The following is a 17,934-nucleotide window of genomic DNA, read 5'->3' as shown; positions in this document are numbered from 1 at the left end:
TGCAGAGGGGTCTGCAGGCACTGCTGCAGCTTTTCCCTTCCATTTTCCTTTGACCAGCCTGGCACTGCCATCAGTGAACCATACTCCCTCAGGCTTAGAAGGATCAAATGGGGCAGCATCCTTAATGGGAGACTGCTGTGGAGGCAGGCGGTATTCATCAGGCATTCCTACTTTCCATAGGGATTCCTGAATCATAGTGGGGTTTTGTGCAGTGTCTGCACTCCCTACCCTGTGGTGTATGTAAAGTGCCCATCTTTGGATAGTCATCTTTTGTGCTACACCAGGTGGTAACTCTTTCCCTTCCAATATAGGTTTAATGATTGGAAGAGGAGTGTGAATTGTGATGTCCTTATCCTGAGTTAATTCCTCAGTTTCTCTCAAGGCTGTATAAGCTGCCAGAAGCACCTTCTCATAAGGCGTGTAGTTAGTCTGTGACCCTTGCCATGACTTGGAACCAAACTGAATTGGTCGTCTGGGAGCAGTGTCACTTTCTTGCCAGAGAGCATAAGACATTCCAGTGGCTCCCACAGTTAGGTACAAATGGAGTGGGGCTTCAGGATGTATGGGACCCAGAGCCTGATAGGTGTGTATCTCCCCTATCAGTTGCCTGAGAGCTTCCTCATGGGCAGGAGCCCATTCCCAGGCAGCACTTTTCTTTAACAAATTGTACAATGGTCTGGCGATAATGGCAAAGCCAGGTACATGTTTTCTCCAAAACCCCAGGGTTCCCAAAATCTGTCTCAATTGATCTTTACTTTCAGGGGAGGGTGCCTGATTTAGCTCTTGCACAGTGTCATTAGGCACAGACCTCCTACCTCCCATCCATACAGTACCTAAGAATTTTATCTCTTGGGAGGGACCTTGGCATTTCTCAGCTGGTAACTCTAAATTAAGGGCTTCTAGTGCTCCTTTGATTTGATTCATAGCCTCCTGTACCTCTTCTGGGGTTTTCCCACCTATTAAGATGTCATCAATGTATTGCACAGTTTGTACATTGGGTGACAGTATAAGGTCATCTAGGACCTTTGCCAGTGCCCCATGGCAAATAGTGGGTGAGTGTTTAAACCCTTGTGGCATTCGGGTAAAAGTGTATTGTACACCTTTCCAAGGAAAAGCAAATCTTTCCTGGTCAGCTGGTTGCAAAGGGACCATGAAGAACATGTCCTTTACATCTAATACTGCTAGCCAGGGTTTATCCCAGGTTTGTATGGTGTTTACAATACCTGTTATGCTAGGGACTGCTGCAGTTAATGGTCCAGTGTTACTGTTTAGCTTCCTATAGTCTATAGTAAGTCTCCATTTGCCATTTGGTTTCTTGATGGGCCACACAGGAGAATTAAAGCGAGAGTGGGTACGAATTAAAATTCCTCGCTGTTCCAAATCTTTGATCAGGTCAGTAACAGGGCTTATGGCCTCAGCTGGGGCATTATACTGCTTTATGTTTGTTACTGTTGAGGGCGGGAGGGCAGGCGCGCTGCTAAGTAAGTTTACAGAATAGTGGGGAGGGCTTTCCTCTTCCAGGTGGGTGGCATTAGGAACAGAACTGACTCCAAAAGCCCATCTTTCCCCATTAATCCTTCCCTTCTTTCCTCTTAAAACGTCCATGCCCAGTATGTTGGCATTGCCCAAAATCACCTCATATTTTCGGGGCTGATGGTGGGGTTGCAAGGGGATATCCAGTTTTATCTTAACTAATGGGTAAGTTATGGTACTGCCATTTACCCCTGTAACAAGTACCTGCTTTCCGCCAGTAGGTGGCGAGCCCTGAAAACTTTCTTGCTTAATCATGGACCTTTGAGCCCCTGTGTCCATTAAGAAAGGAATAATGTGTTTGTCATTTACAGTTACATGTATCCGGGGGTCTTTTGCTGTTGTTCTCTCCTCTTTGGATTTAAGCTGGTTTATTAGGAGAGGAGATTGACCCCCGCAAGCTAGTTTCCCTGCTCTGGTAACTCTTGCAGTTGCTGCAGCAATGGAGTATACCGGGTGTCTGCAGGTGGGGAAAGAGGAGAGAGCTGCAGAGGTGCACTGGGAGTAGCATGAGTTGTCTCCCAGTCAGCTCTTTTAAAGGTGGTGAATAATTTTAGCCGCTCTGTGGGCAGTCCATTTATCACATCTCTGGGATAACCTAAAGCCAGACATTGTCTCCACAACTTGGCTCTAAGCTCCTTTTCCTCCTGGGTTGGCTCTCGCTTGTTTTTATGTCCTTTAGATGGTGCCCCCTTGTTTCCCTGAAGGGAACGCATCTTAGCTTTGCCTGTCAGTGCTCTGATGTCTCCGAATTCTCTAAAGTATGACACCAGAAGGTTTAGCAGTGCCCGAAAGGTACTGTTATGTGCTGCAGCTTCTGATCTAAGGGACAGTGCCATAGCCCTGTGGTTACTCGGAACTCCCTTAAGCAGGGGTCTGAGATCATCTACATCTACCTGACCCTCCCATGGGCTTTCATAGGCTAACTCTTGAGGGTTTTGGCCAAGCATGCTAATGACAGCCACAGTTAATAGAGCTGTTTTTACCTCATCTATGTTGGTCCAGTGCATTACTGTGGGTTCATCTCGGTCTGCTGGGTAAATTCCTCTTGCCCATCGACAAGCCAGAGACCAAAGTGTTTTAGGGGTGTTCCCCTCTGAGTGTTCCAGGAATATTCCTGCACCTAAGTTAAGGCGCTCAGTTTCTTGGGCTGTCAGGCGTATATATCCACCCCCAGTGTCCCAGAGGCGGACCAGCCACTCTATTATACCTTCCTCAGGCTTTTTAGCAAAATCTCCCTGGATTGTTTTTAACTCCATGGGAGTATATTGGCGGGTGGTAATTTTGGTAAAGTGTGTTGAAGCTTTACTCCCTTTTCCCTTTTTACCTCCCTTCTTTGTTTTTGAAGAGGTGGATGGATAATTGTCATCCCCTTCTTCATCCAGCTCTGCCCCACTCAAATTTTCCTCATGTTCTTCTGATTTGTGATGTGTGACAGCTGGTCTTAATTTTTACAGAGGACCTTCCTCCTCAGAGGAGGGGGACTCATCTGCTGAATCCCAAATGTCTCCATCCCATTCCTCAGGGTCTAGCCAGAGAGCAGTCTCAACTTTAGCCCGGTTGATTCTGCGTGTTTTAGTCTCCAGCTTTTCCCTTCGTTCTATCCCTTCTTTCTCAATTAAGGGAAGTAATCTTTTCTGAAGATGTTCCATATCCCTATTCAGTGTTCTTACTCTGGTATCTAAATTCTGGCATTCCTGGCGCAGTGTGTCCCTTTCCTGTTGTAGCCTATTAAATTCTATTGCCAGACTATGATAATCCTTACAGGCAGCTTGCCAAATGTTAGTAAGCAGCCATATACAAGCACCTTTTCCTTTCCCTTTCTTCATCTTGCAGGCAGTTCTCCAGTTACAGAAATGCTGCCAGATCTCTGCTGGTTTTCCCCAATATTTCTCCAGCAGTTCTTTGCTCCACAGAGGATTTCCCCATCCCTCTTGGGTCAAACTTTTCTCTAGCTCAGGGAATTCTGTGGTGTTTATCATGACTGGTTTCATTGTGTTACTGTAGTGCAGCCTATATCACAATCCTGTTCGTGACGCCAATTTCTGTTAGCCGACGGCCAAGGATGTTTGGTGAGGTGCCAGCTATGCCCGTTTATACCATCCGTGACTTTAACCGCGAGGACGCACTGTCCCTTCGCGGCGGGCAGCCCGGCCTAGGCTGACGGATGCCCCAAGGTCCTAACCACCCGTGACTTTAACTGCTAGAGCTCAGAGCTCCTTCGCAGCGGGCAGTCAATACTGACTGACAGGTGCCCCAATGGCAGCACTAAGAGCCTCTCCACACCCGTGACTTTAACTGCTAGAGCTCAGAGCTCCTTCGCAGCGGGCAGCCAGGATTGACTGACAGGTGCCCCAAGAGTTTGCCCCCTGGAGGCGGCACAACTCAACGCTAGGCTCTTAGTACTCTCACCTAATGGCCAGGCTTTAGAGCCAAAACGGCTGAGGTTCTTTAATTGTGTTGGCTGCTTTACAGTAAACCAGAGAAAACAAGTCAGGCTTATGCATAAATGGTTACCAAAATTTATTAAGCTCGATTCTAATCATGTGGTTACAAAATTGCTAGTGCCTACTTATTTAAATGTAGAGATGTTACACACACAAACAAGTTACAAAACTGAAGCCACAATCCCAAAGAAAGAAAGCAAAGTATAGAGCTCTATTTCAAAATATGTGTACACTAAAGGTAGGAGATCAGGTGTGGGTGCTTCTTACCCTCCTTGCATCTCTCAATTCCAGCGGTGCCAAGCCAGGATCGGTCACTCAATTCCGCGGAAAGACGAATAAGGGACAAGGCGTAGGGACCCTCTTAGCTGCAGAAGCCTTGGGAGGCTGTCACTTATCTGACCAGCAGATAGATAGTGAAAAGCACTCAAAAATCATGGTGCTGTAGGTCCCCTACTTATACCTCTGTACTCCTTTATTCTCTTTCTCCTTTCTTATGCCAAATTGAGGCTGGTCTGTCTGGGCGACGCCAGCTTTCGCAAGTGTAGTTTACACTTGCAAAGGAGAGAAACAATAAGTTTCGACTACTGGACATTTCTTTTATCAGGGTAAATATTTTCCCACCTAGGATGTTGGTGTGTGTGCATCACGCTATTTAGTAGGGGCTAAGAGCCATGTCTGTCACAGGGCCTCTGCCTGCTGTGAGCTTAATCGTTGTATCTGCTCCCAGAGGCACATTGTAGCAGCACACCTGTGCTTTCACAGCTTCAAAGGCTGTGCTGGAATATATGTTAAGTGCCCTGTTCCGGCTTCCTCCTGTGTTTCCAGCAATGCTGGTCTGGCGTGGGGGGGCCTGGCTGTCTGGCTACACACGGGGGTGGCGTCCGTATAATAATTCAAAGGGGGAAAACCCAGTTGAGGCCTGAGGTACCTCCTGGATTGCAAACACAAGGTAGGGTAGTAGGGTGTCCCAATCCTTCCCGTCTCTACTTACCACTTTCCTTATCATTGCCTTGAGGGTTTGGTTAAACCTTTCTACCAGCCCATCAGTCTACGGATGATAGACTGAAGTTCTCAGGGTATGTATATGGAGCAGCGTACAGAGGTCCTTCGTTAGCTTCAACATAAATGAGGTACCTTGGTCTGTTAATATCTCCTTTGGTAGCCCCACTCAGGCAAAGATCCCCACCAACTCTTTATCTATCGTTTTAGAGGCCATGTTCCGCAGGGTAGCAAGTAGCATAATCCAGAACGACAAGTATATATTGGTGGCCCCGGGCTGTCTTCTCCAGGGGTCCCACTAGATCCATGGCTATTCGCTCGAAGGGGATCTCTATGATGGGAAGGGGTACTAATGGTGCCCTCAAGTGGGGACAGGGACTGTGCAGCTGACACTCTGGGCAGGACGCACAGTACCTCTGCACTTCTTCATGTACTCCGGGCCAGAAGAATCGTCGCAGGACCCGTGCCAGTGTCTTTTCTACCCCCAAATGCCCCCCAAAAAGATGACTATGCGCCAGACTTAATACAGCATTCTGGTGTTTCTGAGGTACTAGGATCTGCTGTACCTGCTGCCCTGTACTGGTGCAACCCGGTATAAGAGATTCTTCTTCATTATGAAGTAGGGTCCCAGTCCCTGGGTTTTCCCTTCCACAGGGACCCCATCTATTTCGGTCACCTCCTTCCTAATGTTGTCGTACCTTGGGCCTTCAGCCTGGTCCCGTCCAAAATTTCCTCTCCCGGGGCTAATCTGCCCGAGATCTAGGGGGCCAGTCTCTCTTGCCTCTACTGGTTCAGAGGCTTTAGGGTGTGGGTCAGACTCGGGTGCTTCTCCCTCCAGGGTGGCCTCCTTTTCAGCTGTTCGGGTCCGCCTACCTACGAGAGCGACCCTCTGGCTTTGGGCCAGTATTCGGGTTCCCAAGGCCTTAGCTGCCCTTCTTTCCCTTTTCGTCTTTCTACGCTTTCTGGGAGTGGAGAACAAATCTGGGGATATTTCAGAGAAGGTTGGGGGCTGACAGTCTACTGTGGATGCCTCACTACTTTCAGGGCTTCCCCCTTTCTCCAGTTCCCCTACCGGGAGTAAGTCTCCAAACCCTGGGAAGTCCCTCCCTATGAGCACTGGGTATGGGAGTTTAGGGACTACACCTGCTGCTACCTCAGTAGTGTTCCCCTGAATCTCGATTTTTTACTGGGATGGTGGGGTAATAACCAATTGTCCCATGGATGCATGTTATCCCCATACGCTTAGCCCACAGCAGCTGACTATGCTTCACGAGCTTCCCCGAGACAAGTGTGATAGCATTCCCCGAATCAATCAGTGCTGTGGTCTCTACCCCATTTAGCTTCACTGGTCTAGTGTACATACGTGGTGTTAGTGAGACCCCCACAAGGCGGATTAGGGAGCATGGGTCTGCCCAGTCCCCCAGGTTACACTGCATAGGCTCCTCGGCATTGGGACACTGTGCAGCTATGTGTCCCCACTCCTTGCAGGCGTAACGTCTGTATGGAGCCCTAGGCATTCCCCGGTCTCTTGGTTTGGGTAGTCTAACATCACGATCCTCTTCCCCCTCAGTGCTCCAACTCTTTGTGGCTACTGGTGGCCTTCAGCCCCTCTCTTTTTCCACGTGGGTTCTCCTGGTGGCCCAGTCACCCGAGCGCTAGGGTTTGGTGCTGCTAGCGTAACCCGGGATGCTTCTTCCTTAACTGGTCGGGTCAGCTCCCTCGCCGTCCTTCGCCCTTCTACCAGCACGACAACCTCGTCGTAGGGGGAGGGTTCGTTCTGGCTTACCCAGGCGCGAAGGTCTGGCGGTAGTCCTCTTATGTACTGGTCGATGACAAGAACTTCTAGTATCTCCTCTGGACTCCGGGACTCAGTTCGTAACTGCTTTCGTGTGAGATGGACAAGGTCATATAATTGGGATCGCGGGGTTTTGTTTTCCTGGTACCTCCACTCATGATATTGCTGGGCCCGCACTGCAGTCGTTAACCCCAGATCTGGCCAGGATCTCTGCTTTCAGCTGGCGGTAGTCTGCTGCATCCTCTTCAGGCAAATCATAGTAGGCCTTCTGGGCCTCCCCACACAGGAATGGAGCGAGGATGCCAGACCACTGTTCTCGGGGCCAAGCCTCCTGCAGGGCTGTCCTCTCAAAGGCCAGGAGGTATGCCTCTACATCATCCTCCCGCCTCATTTTCTGCAGCCAATTGCTGGCCCACATGATCTGCATCCCATCATGGCCGCAGTTCAGTTTTGTAAGGGCCTTTACTTGGTTTACCAGTTCCCGCAACATAGTCCGGTCTTGAGCAGCCTGGTCCATCAGCAGGCGATTAGTCTCTTGCTGCAGCCGCAGTGCCTCCTGTTGGGTGGCTGCCTGGACAGGAGTAGCCTCCTGCTGGGCAGCCGTGGCTTGTATCAGTGCCCGCACTACCTCCTCCACTGTGGTGAAAAAAAAAATAAAAATAGACCCTTGCCCTTTTTTCTTTTTTTTTTGGCCCAACACCCTCCTTCTTCTGCCACGCTGTGGACACCAGATCCCACTTCCCACACCAGTTGTGACAAAATTCCTGCTCTACCTTGGTGGGTCTTGCACTTATTGACGGATTTGTTCGCCTTGGAGCTTCACGGCAGCCCTCAGCTTGGCCATTTTTCAGAACCCACAGTCCAAGTCGACTCCTCCTGTGTCTGACCAGGAGATGGGAGGATTTGGGGGGAACACGGGCCCGCCCTCTACTCCAGGTTCCAGCTCGGGGCCCTGTGGACTGCAGCTGTCTAGAGTGCCTCCTGGAACAGCTGTGCGACAGCTACAACTCCCTGAGCTACTTCCCCATGGCCTCCTCCCAACACCTTCTTTATCCTCACCATAGGACCTTTTTCCTGGTGTCTGATAATGCTTGTACACCTCAGTCCTCCAACAGTCCACGTTCTCACTCTCAGCTCCTCATGCCTCTTGCTCCCAGCTCCTCACACACACCAAAAAATTAAGTGAGCTCCTTTTTAAAACCCAGGTGCCCTGATTAGCCTGCCTTAATTGATTCTAGCAGCTTCTTGATTGGCTGCAGGTGTTCTAATCATCCTGTCTTAATTGTTTCGAGAAGGTTCCTGATTGTTCTGGAACCTTCCCTGTTACCTTACCCAGGGAAAAGGGACCTACTTAGCCTGGGGCTAATATATCTGCCTTCTTTTACTCTCCTATAGCCATCTGGCCCGACCCTGTCACAATACTCATCAAATGCTACAGCAGCAGTGCTGCGGCTGTACTGCAGTAGTACTTCAGTGTAGAAATTAACGAGAATGATCAGAGGGATTATCCTATCACCGTAATGAATCCACCTATCCAAGAGGAGCTAACTAGGATGATGGAAGAATTCTTCCATTGACCTAGTGCAATCTGTGCTGGGGTTAGGTCGGTTTAATTATGTCACTCAGGGGTGTGGATTTTTCACCACCTGCCAGAATGATGGGTCAGTTTAACATTAGAATGGCCTAAGGGACACCTGGTAAGTGAGGAGGGTAGGGTTAGTGGGGGCAAAGGGGTGATTTGGGGGATCTAGAGCTGCCAGGGATCTCAGCATATTATGAGAGAATCCCTGCACAGTCCCTATTGCTGTAGAGCCTGCACTCCATTCTAATCAGAGTCCACTTTCACTTTGTTTTACATATTGTCAAATATTATGATTCTCATTCTTTGCTCTCCACTGTTCAGTGCCTACCCCTCCCCCCCTCCACACACCTCTTTCCTATAAACTGTGACCCCAAACACCATTTCCGATTCCTTACATTCCTCCCAGTCACAAGGTGACTCCTTCCCTGGCATAAATATGCATTTTCTTGGTAATGTCATAAGCTGGTAATGAAACTTCTGAGGACTTCCCCCCCTCACTTCCTGCAGCAGCCACAGTCTCTCTTCTCTGCAGGCTCCTTGGGTATTTGAGTCAGTCCCTCCTGAGATCACATGATCTTATTCTTTTCATAGTTTCCTTTTCCAGAGGAATTAGTTTGTTGCTACTGAGTTATAATATCTAATTCCCCAACCTCAACCTAGGTACTTCAGGAACTAGTTGGGGCAATCTGAAAATCATTAGCAATTATCTTTGAGAACTCATAGAGGACAGGTGAGCTCCCATAGGACTGGTTAAGGACAAATACAGTACCTGTCTTTAAAAAGGGGAGCAAAGAGGACCTGAGAGATTATAGATCAGGTCTAACTTCGACAGCTGGAAAGATATGGAACATATTATGAAACAATCAGTTTGTCAGCACCTGGAAGATAATAGCATTTTGGGCAATAGTCAGTACAGATTTGTCAAGAACAAATCATGCCAAATCAATCGTAATTTCCTTCTTTAACAGCGATCTTGGCCTGGGGTATTACATGGAAGCAGCAGATTTGCTAGATCTTAATTTTAGTATGTCCTTTGACACAGTCCCACATGCCATTCTCATAGGGAAACTAGGAAAATCTGGTCTAGATAAAATCATTATGAAGTGGGTACAAAACTGGTTGAAAGACCATACTCAATTTTAATCTGCAGCAAGGGCGATTTAGGTTAAATACCGGGGGGGTGGGGGGGGGAATGTGACTACAAGGGTAGTTAAGCTCTTGAATAGGATTGTGGAATCCCAATAATTGGTTGTTTTTAAGAACAGCTTAGACAAACGTCTATCAGGGATGGCCCAGGTTTGCTTGTTCCTGCCTCAATGGATGGGCTGGATTAAATGACCTCTCCAAGTCCCTTCCAGCCCCACTTTTCTGTGGTTCTATCATTCTAAAACTTTCACCATGCACTGGAGGATTTTCATGCTCCTTTCCACTACACTTGACCTGCTATATTTCTGAACTTATAAAAATGTACTTTCCTGGTATCTAGCACCCCTGATGTACTCCATTCAGTGATCTCCCCATTCCTTCCTATTCCTTACTATGCTGAGCCCCGCAAGCCCATGCTCCCCAGTCCCAGTTCCCATATGACTGTCTCATTACGATTGGCTCTCTGTCGATAAGAAGCAGTAAGAAGGTGACTTTCAGTTGGCTTTCTGTGATATGGAGTTACTTTCCCTGGGCTTTAGGAGCCTCTCTGATGGGGAGTGTCTTGCTGTGTGTGCACCAGCAGAGCAATGGAGAGTTCTAAGCAGAGTGTCTGCACCTCTGAGCACCAGGAGAGCTAGCTCCAGAATATAAAATGAGCTGGGATTAAAAAAAGTCCATGTTCTTTGTGACAAATGTCCCATGAATTCACCTCATGTAACTTGTTTTCTGTCATCTGAGCAGGGTTCCCAGTTTCCAAACCTGAAGTGATGTCCCAGCTGGAACTAGGGGAAGAGCTGTGGGTCTCAGATCTCCAGGACTCAGAGGAAAGAGAGATCCTGAGAGGAACCTGCCCAGGTGAGGAATCATTAGTCCAACTCAAATACTGCCTGTGGCTGAAGGAAACATATGGGATTCCCTACAAAGAATCGCTACAAAGATTTGAGAGTGCTTTGAGTTCAGGATTGTCTCCCAGCAATGTCATATCCTCAGAACAGCTATCGCTCATGGCTTCCTACCCATCTTGGCTGACACGTAACAATAGCTGAGTTCCTAACCTCCTTTCATCCTGAGTATTGGGATGGGATGTGGAGACTGAGTTGATCCCCTTTTGGGAAGAGTTTCTGGGAATTGATTTCCTGATCTTTCCCCCCATCTCTCTAGCATTTACTTTTGTTTCCTCTCCCCTTTTCCATCCCAGCTTCTGAGGTTTCTCTCTCTGTCTCAGGAGACGATGGGATGGTGAGTGAGAACAAGGAGCAGAATCCACAGCAGGAAGATGCTGAGCACATGGAACTCCACAGGGGCTTACCAGAAGGAACTCAAGGGAACATGTCCAGGAGTCGTGAAGAGAGGCAGCAGGGAAACAAATCAGGGGAGAAAGTGGGTAAATCCATCAGTTGTGAGGAAAATCTCAAGGACCTCAAGCAAACCACAGCCCAGCAGAGAATCCTCAAGGGAGAAAGACAAAACATGTGCCCTGAGTGTGGGAAAACCTTCTCTTGGCTCTCACACCTTATTAGACATCAGAGAGTCCACACAGGAGAGCGACCCTATGAGTGCGGAGAGTGCAGGAAAACCTTCTCTTGGCACTCCCAGCTTATTGTACATCAGAGAGTCCACACAGGAGAGAGACCCTATGAGTGCTGTGAGTGCGGGAAAACCTTCACTCGGCGCTCACACCTTAATGTACATCAGAGAATCCACACAGGAAAGCGGCCCTATGAATGCTGCAAGTGCAGGAAAACCTATATTCAGAGATCAGACCTTGTCAGACATCAGAGAACTCACTCAGGAGAGAGACCCTATGAATGCTGCAAGTGCAGAAAAACCTTCCCTCGGCGCTCACACCTTATCAGACATCACAGAACCCACAAAGGTGCGAGCCCTTATGAATGCTGTGAGTATAGAAAAAACTTTTCTGAGCCCTTATTAAGCATCAGAGAATCCAAAAAAGGAGAGACACGACCGTATGAATGTTGTGAGTGTGGGAAAAGCTTCATTTATTGCTCAGATATTAGGAGAGATTAGAAGATCCACCCAAGATAGACACCCTAGATGCTCTGATTTTGGGAAAAGCTTATGTCAGAGGTCACACCTTATTTATCATCAGGGAATCCACAAGGGAGATAAACAGCATAAAATCCTGGTCTAGGGCTGACAAAAATAGTTTTTTCCTTTGATATTTTGTTACTTTCCACATGTGGCCTGTAAGGCTGTTCGTATGATTTCCTTCATTGTGGTCTCAGCTCCCCCAGGTGAGTGGTCCCGTTTTGTGGCTTTCCCTTCTTTGGGGTGAATCTCCAAATATCCTTCCTATCATAGAATCATAGAATATCAGGGTTGGAAGGGACCTCAGGAGGTCATCTAGTCCAACCCCCTGCTCAAAGCAGGACCAATCCCCAACTAAATCATCCCAGCCAGGGCTTTGTCAAGCCTGACCTTGAAAACCTCAAAGGAAGGAGATTCCACCACCTCCCTAGGTAACCCATTCCAGTGCTTCACCACCCTCCCAGTGAAAATTTTTTTCCTAATATCCAACCTAAACCTCCCCCACTGTAACTTGAGATCATTAGTCCTTGTTCTGTCATCTGCTACCATTGAGAACAGTCTAGATCCATCCTCTTTGGAACCCCCTTTCAGGTAGTTGAAAGCAGCTATCAAATCCCCCCTCATTCTTCTCTTCCGCAGACTAAATAATCCCAGTTCCCTCAGCCTCTCCTCATAAATCGTGCTCCAGCCCCCGAATCATTTTTGTTACCCTCCGCTGGACTCTTTCCAATTTTTCCACATCCTTCTTGTAGTGTGGGGCCCAAAACTGGACACAGTACTCCAGATGAGGCCTCATCAGTGCCAAATAGAGGGGAATGATCACTTCCCGCCATCTGCTGGCAGTGCTCCTACTAATACATCCCAAAATGCTATTGGCCTTCTTGGCAACAAGGGCACACAGTTGACTTATATCCAGCTTCTCGTCCATGGTAACCCTAGGTCCTTTTCTGCAGAACTGCTGCCTAGCCACTCAGTCCCTAGTCTGTAGCAGTGCGTGGGATTCTTCTGTCAAGTGAAGGACTCTGCACTTGTCCTTGTTGAACCTCATCAACCTTCTTTTGGCCCAATCCTCTAATTTGTCTAGGTCACTCTGTATCCTATGTCTACCCTCCAGCATATCTACCACTCCTCCAAGTTTAGTGTCATCTGCAAATTTGCTGAGGGTGCAATACACGCCATCCTTCAGATCATTAATTAAAGTATAGAACAAAACTGACCCTTGGGGCACTCCACTTGATACCGGCTGCCATCTAGACATGGAACCATTGATCACTACCCATTGTGCCCGACAATCTAGCCAGCTTTCTATCCACCTTATAGTCCATTCATCCAACCCATACTTCTTTAACTTGCTGGCAAGAATACTGTGGGAGACCGTGTCAAAAGCTTTGCTAAAGTCAAGGAATAACACGTCCACAGAGCCAGTTATCTCATCGTAGAAGGCAATTAGGTTAGTCAGGCATGACTTGCCCTTGGTGAATCCATGCTGACTGTTCCTGATTACTTTCCTCTCCTCTAAGTGCTTCAGAATTGATTCCTTGAGGACCTGCTCCATGATTTTTCCAGGGACTGAGGTGAGGCTGACTGACCTGTAGTTCCCAGAATCCTTCTCCTTCCTTTTTTTAAAGATGGGCACTACATTAGCCTTTTTCCAGTCATCCGGGACTTCCCCCGATTGCCATGAGTTTTCAAAGATAATGGCCAATGGCTCTGCAGTCACATCCCCCAACTCCTTTTGCACTCTCAGATGCAGCACATCTGGCCCCATGGACTTGTGCTTTCTTCTCTGAATCATCGGGGTATGAGTCCTCCTGCCTAGGATTGCGCATCAGCTCCATGTGGGTGAAACACAAATTATCTCAGTTACCTACACTGTGGTGAATATACTTGCGCCTTGTGTCCATTAACATTTTTTGTCATTAGCTAGCTCGTGTGAGCTATCCACATACAAAATCACAACTATGTTTTCTATACTGACCTGGCCCAAATATAGTAGTATGGGTTAGCTAACACATTTTCCCTTGTTCTAATCTACTCCATGTTCCCTAGTCTAGAGAAACCATTATTGTGATGCTAAAACTTTTGGAAATCATCCAACTCAATAATAATGAGACAGTGGTGAGTGAAGCAGGTTTCAGTGGATCAGAGGACAAATGCACTGGTAAAATCTGTGGTCCTAATTCTGAGTCATCAGATGTAACCTGCCCTAGAATCTCATTGTATCTGAAACGGAAAATGTCTTATACCTCTCTGAGATGTAGATTTTTCTCTCTTTCCTAAAGGCTGTTTGGTCACACAACTGGATATTAGTTTTCTTTGGCAGAATGTAGTTCAGATTTATTGAGGATTTTGAGACAAATGACCATTTACTTCAACAGTCATTTCTTCCTTTATTTATGGTTTCCTCTCACCCCCCCATGATGACATGAGGAAAGTTCAAATGCAGCTCGGTCAGCTGGAACAAATACTCCCAATTATGAGATATGCTACCAAAGTAATGGTAGTGGTTTGAAATCTTCCGTCTGAAATAGTGAACAACAGCACACCCCAAACTGTGCAACTAACTTAAGTAGCTTAATATAATCACAACGTTAAGTTATTTAGGTCAATATTATCTCAGATAATTCGGGAAAGAGTGCCACAGTAAGTGACTTGGAACTAGGCAAAATGTCCATGTATTTGGTTCTCCAAACTATTGTAACCCAGGCCCTACAGCAGATTACCATGTACTAGGTGAGATAAATGCCAAGGAAATGAGATCAGTTGCGGGACAATTAGAAGCATAGTTTCAGCCTGTGTGTGTGCAAAATGTTGTAGGAACAAGGGGATTTTGTAAAAAGGTTCTTTTTAGGTGGATTCTGGGGGGGGGGGGGGGCGGGTCCTAAGGAATTGCTTGCTCAAATAACCCCAAATTTAAACCACTAATCAAACCCTGCATGCTCAGAGAGTAGCAAATGCCAAGACAATCCGAGCACACGTGCATTTCAGAGCAGTTAGAATACTCAACTTTTAAACAGAACATCGTGCTTAACTGTAACAGTGTCAGAGCTGGCGCTCTGCCATAATCGCTTCCCAAACGCGTGGAGAGTGTGACAGCTGGGCTCTTCCACTGGTGAAAGACAGGGTGAGGTTTCTATTCAGGGGTCTTTGGGAGAAGGGAGAGCAGAGAGCAGTGGGGGGGATGAGATGATGATGATGATGGGGAGCTGGTGCCTGCAGTACCACAAAGCAGGGAGCGCTGAGAGCAGGGAGTGGATGTCCTGGGGAGCGGCAGGGATAGCTATATCTCTGTCGCCTTCCCAGTTTCTCTGAGTGCCTCCTGCTCCTCCCAAGGTTTCAGCCTCAAGGTTTTTCTGGAGCGGATTTCTGCAATTCTCCCTCTCCTAGACTGGGCTCTGGGCTACCATACCCAGCATGTCAACTGTGCTTCCCCAGCATGTCAGGCTGAGTGCAGACACCTTTGGGAGCCTGGGATCAGTGGTGTGCAGTGACAAACACCACTTTAGTTTGAAGAAGGCTGTTTTATTTTGCAGCAGGGTAAAAGAAAAAGATCAAAAGGATTTTAAAATAACGAATAGTCTTCACCTCTGTGTCCCACATAAAGACTTCCCATCCCCCAGTGGTCAGCAAGGCAAGTCTAAGTTCTTCAAACACCCCAGCAGGGTTCTTTTCTTTCTGTCTCTACCCTAACAATCACCTGAGGAGCCATGCCCCCCAGAGACCCAGTCCATTTGATCTTCTGGTCCTGTTAGCCTAAGCCAGGTCTGTAAATTGGCTGGAGCTAGGTGGCAGAATATTCAAAGCTAATCATTCTGATATTGTCTCTTAACAGTCTTTAAGGGTTTACCAAGTTGTGGCTCATCTTGAGCCATTCTTCTTCATAGAATCATAGAATAACAGAGTTGGAAGGGACCTCTGGAGGCCATCTAGTCCAACCCCCTGCCCAGAGCAGGACCAATCCCCAACTAAATCATCCCAGCCAGGGCTTTGTCAAGCCTGACCTTAAAAACTTCTAAGGAAGGGGATTCCACCACCTCCCTAGGTAACGCATTCCAGTGTTTCACCACCCTCCTAGGGAAAAAGTTTTTCCTAATATCCAACCTAAATCTCCCCCACTGCAACTTGAGACCATTACTCCTTGTCCTATCATCTGCTATCACTGAGAATAGTCTAGATCCATCCTCTTTGGATCCACCTTTCAGGTAGTTAAAAGCAGCTATCCAATCCCCCCTCATTCTTCTCTTCCGTAGACTAAACAATCCCAGTTCCTTCAGCCTCTCCTCATAAGTCATGTGTTCCAGACCCCTAATCATTTTTGTTGCCCTTCGCTGGACACTCTCCAATTTCTCCACATCCTTCTTGTAGTGTGGGGCCCAAAACTGGACACAGTACTCCAGATAAGGCCTCACCAATGTCGAATAGAGGGGAACGATCACGTCCCTCCATCTGCTGGCAATGCCCCTACTTATACACCCCAAAATGCCATTGTCCTTGGCAACAAGGGCACACTGTTGACTCATATCCAGCTTCTCATCCACTGTCACCCCTAGGTCCTTCTCTGCAGAAACTGCTGCCGAGCCATTCGGTCCCTAGTCTGTAGCGGTGCATTGGATTCTTCTGTCCTAAGTGCAGAACTCTGCACTTGTCCTTGTTGAAGCTCATCAGATTTCTTTTGGCCCAATCCTCTAATTTGTCTAGGTCCCTCTGTATCCTATCCCTGCCCTCCAGCGTATCTACCTCTCCTCCCAGTTTAGTGTCGTCTGCAAACTTGCTGAGGGTGCAATCCACACCATCCTCCAGATCATTAATGAAGATATTGAACAAAACCGGCCCCAGGACCGACCCTTGGGGCACTCCGCTAGATACCGGCTGCCAACTAGACATGGAGCCATTGATCACTCCCCGTTGAGCCCGACAATCTAGCCAACTTTCTACCCACCTTGTAGTGCATCCATCCAGTCCATACTTCTTCCCTCTACTTCTTTTCCTTGCAGCCCCCTATTAAAGTAAACCAGAATAGTCAAACAGTAAATAACTCAGTGTCCAGGCCAACACACAATATTCATCATAATTACACAGCATCTCCCACTCCACCACGGGGGGTTGGAGAAATAGGACTAGGGGCTAGAGCTGCACAGCAGCAGTGCTGGAGCTCTGCCACAGCAGCACGTCAGCAGAAACATTCAGTAGAGCGATGGGACAGATTCTCCCATCTCCGTAGTTTATTCACTTCCCCAAGAGGTGCTAGCTAGGTTGACATAATAATTCTTCCATTGACCTCGCACAGTCTGCACTGGGGGTTAGGTTGGCTTAATTATATCACTCAGTGGTGTGGATTTTTCACCCCTCAAGTGATGGGTCGACTTAACATTTGAGTGGCCTAAGGGACATCTGGTGAGTGGGGTTAGTGGGGGGAAGGGAGGGATGGTTCGGGCAATTGAGAGCTGCAGGGGATCCCAGCCTGTTAGAGGAGAACCCCTGCCCAGTTCCCCATTGCTGTAGAGCAGGGGTGGCCAATCTGTGGCTCCGGAGCCACACGTGGCTCTTCAGACATTAATATGCGGCTCTTTGTCTAGGCACCGACTCCGGGTCTGGAGCTACAGGCACCAACTTTCCAATGTGCCGGGGGCGCTCACGGCTCAAACCCTGGCTCTGCCACAGGCCCTGCCCCCACTCCACCCCTTCCTGCCCCCTCCCCTGAGCCTGCTGTACTCTCACTCCCTCCCCCCCACCCCCCACCCCCTGAGCCTCCTGCATGCCAAGAAACAGCTGGTAGGGAGGTGTTGGGAGGGAGGGGGAGGTGCTGATCAGCGGCACTGCCAGTGGGTGGGAGGCTCCGGGAGCAGTGCGGGGAGAGGTGCTGATGAGGGGCTGCTGACATATTACTGTGGCTCTTTGGAAATGTACATTGGTAAATTCTGGCTCCTTCTCAGGCCACCCCTGCTGTAGATCCTGCACTTCATTCTAATCAGAGTCCACTTTCACTGTGTTTTACATCATCTCAAATATTATGATTCTCATTCTTCTCTCTCCACTGATCAGTGCTTACCTGCCCCCCCACACACACACCTATTCCCTACACACTGTGACCCCAGCCACCATTCCTGATTGGTCACATTCCTCCCAGTCACAAGGTGGCTCCTTCCCTGCTATAAATGCACATTTTCTTGATGATGTCATAGGCTGGAAATCAAACTTCTGGGGACTTGGAAGGTCTCGCTCCCCCCTTCCTAGCTGCAGTAGCCACAGTCTCTCTTCCCTGCAAGCTCCTTAGATCTTTGAGGCAATCCCTCCTGAGATCACACGGTCTTATTCTTACTTTTCATATTCTCTTTTCCAGAGGAATTAGTCTGTTGCTACTGACTTATAATATCTAATTCCCCAAC

General features: G+C 48.1%; 1 protein-coding gene across 18 annotated transcripts in view; it reads left to right on the top strand.

Moving 5' to 3' along the window:
* Positions 1-17,934, top strand: part of LOC140899366 (uncharacterized) — a 66,951-nt gene that overhangs the window by 29,258 nt on the left and 19,759 nt on the right. For 14 of the 18 annotated variants that reach the window (XM_073314785.1, XM_073314789.1, XM_073314787.1 and 11 more), the window contains 2 exons: positions 10,241-10,354; positions 10,698-11,396. In XM_073314785.1, coding sequence (XP_073170886.1) covers positions 10,241-10,354; positions 10,698-11,396 — 813 coding nt within the window. The remainder of the gene's footprint in view (positions 1-10,240; positions 10,355-10,697; positions 11,397-17,934) is intronic. The other 4 variants (XM_073314793.1, XM_073314800.1, XM_073314795.1 and 1 more) reach the window with 2 other exon arrangements.

This window comes from Lepidochelys kempii, chromosome 16 (assembly GCF_965140265.1).
Source record: "Lepidochelys kempii isolate rLepKem1 chromosome 16, rLepKem1.hap2, whole genome shotgun sequence".
NCBI lineage: Eukaryota > Metazoa > Chordata > Testudines > Cheloniidae > Lepidochelys > Lepidochelys kempii.
Note: the sequence above shows the minus strand (reverse complement) of the source record. Positions and strands in the feature narration are given on the sequence as shown.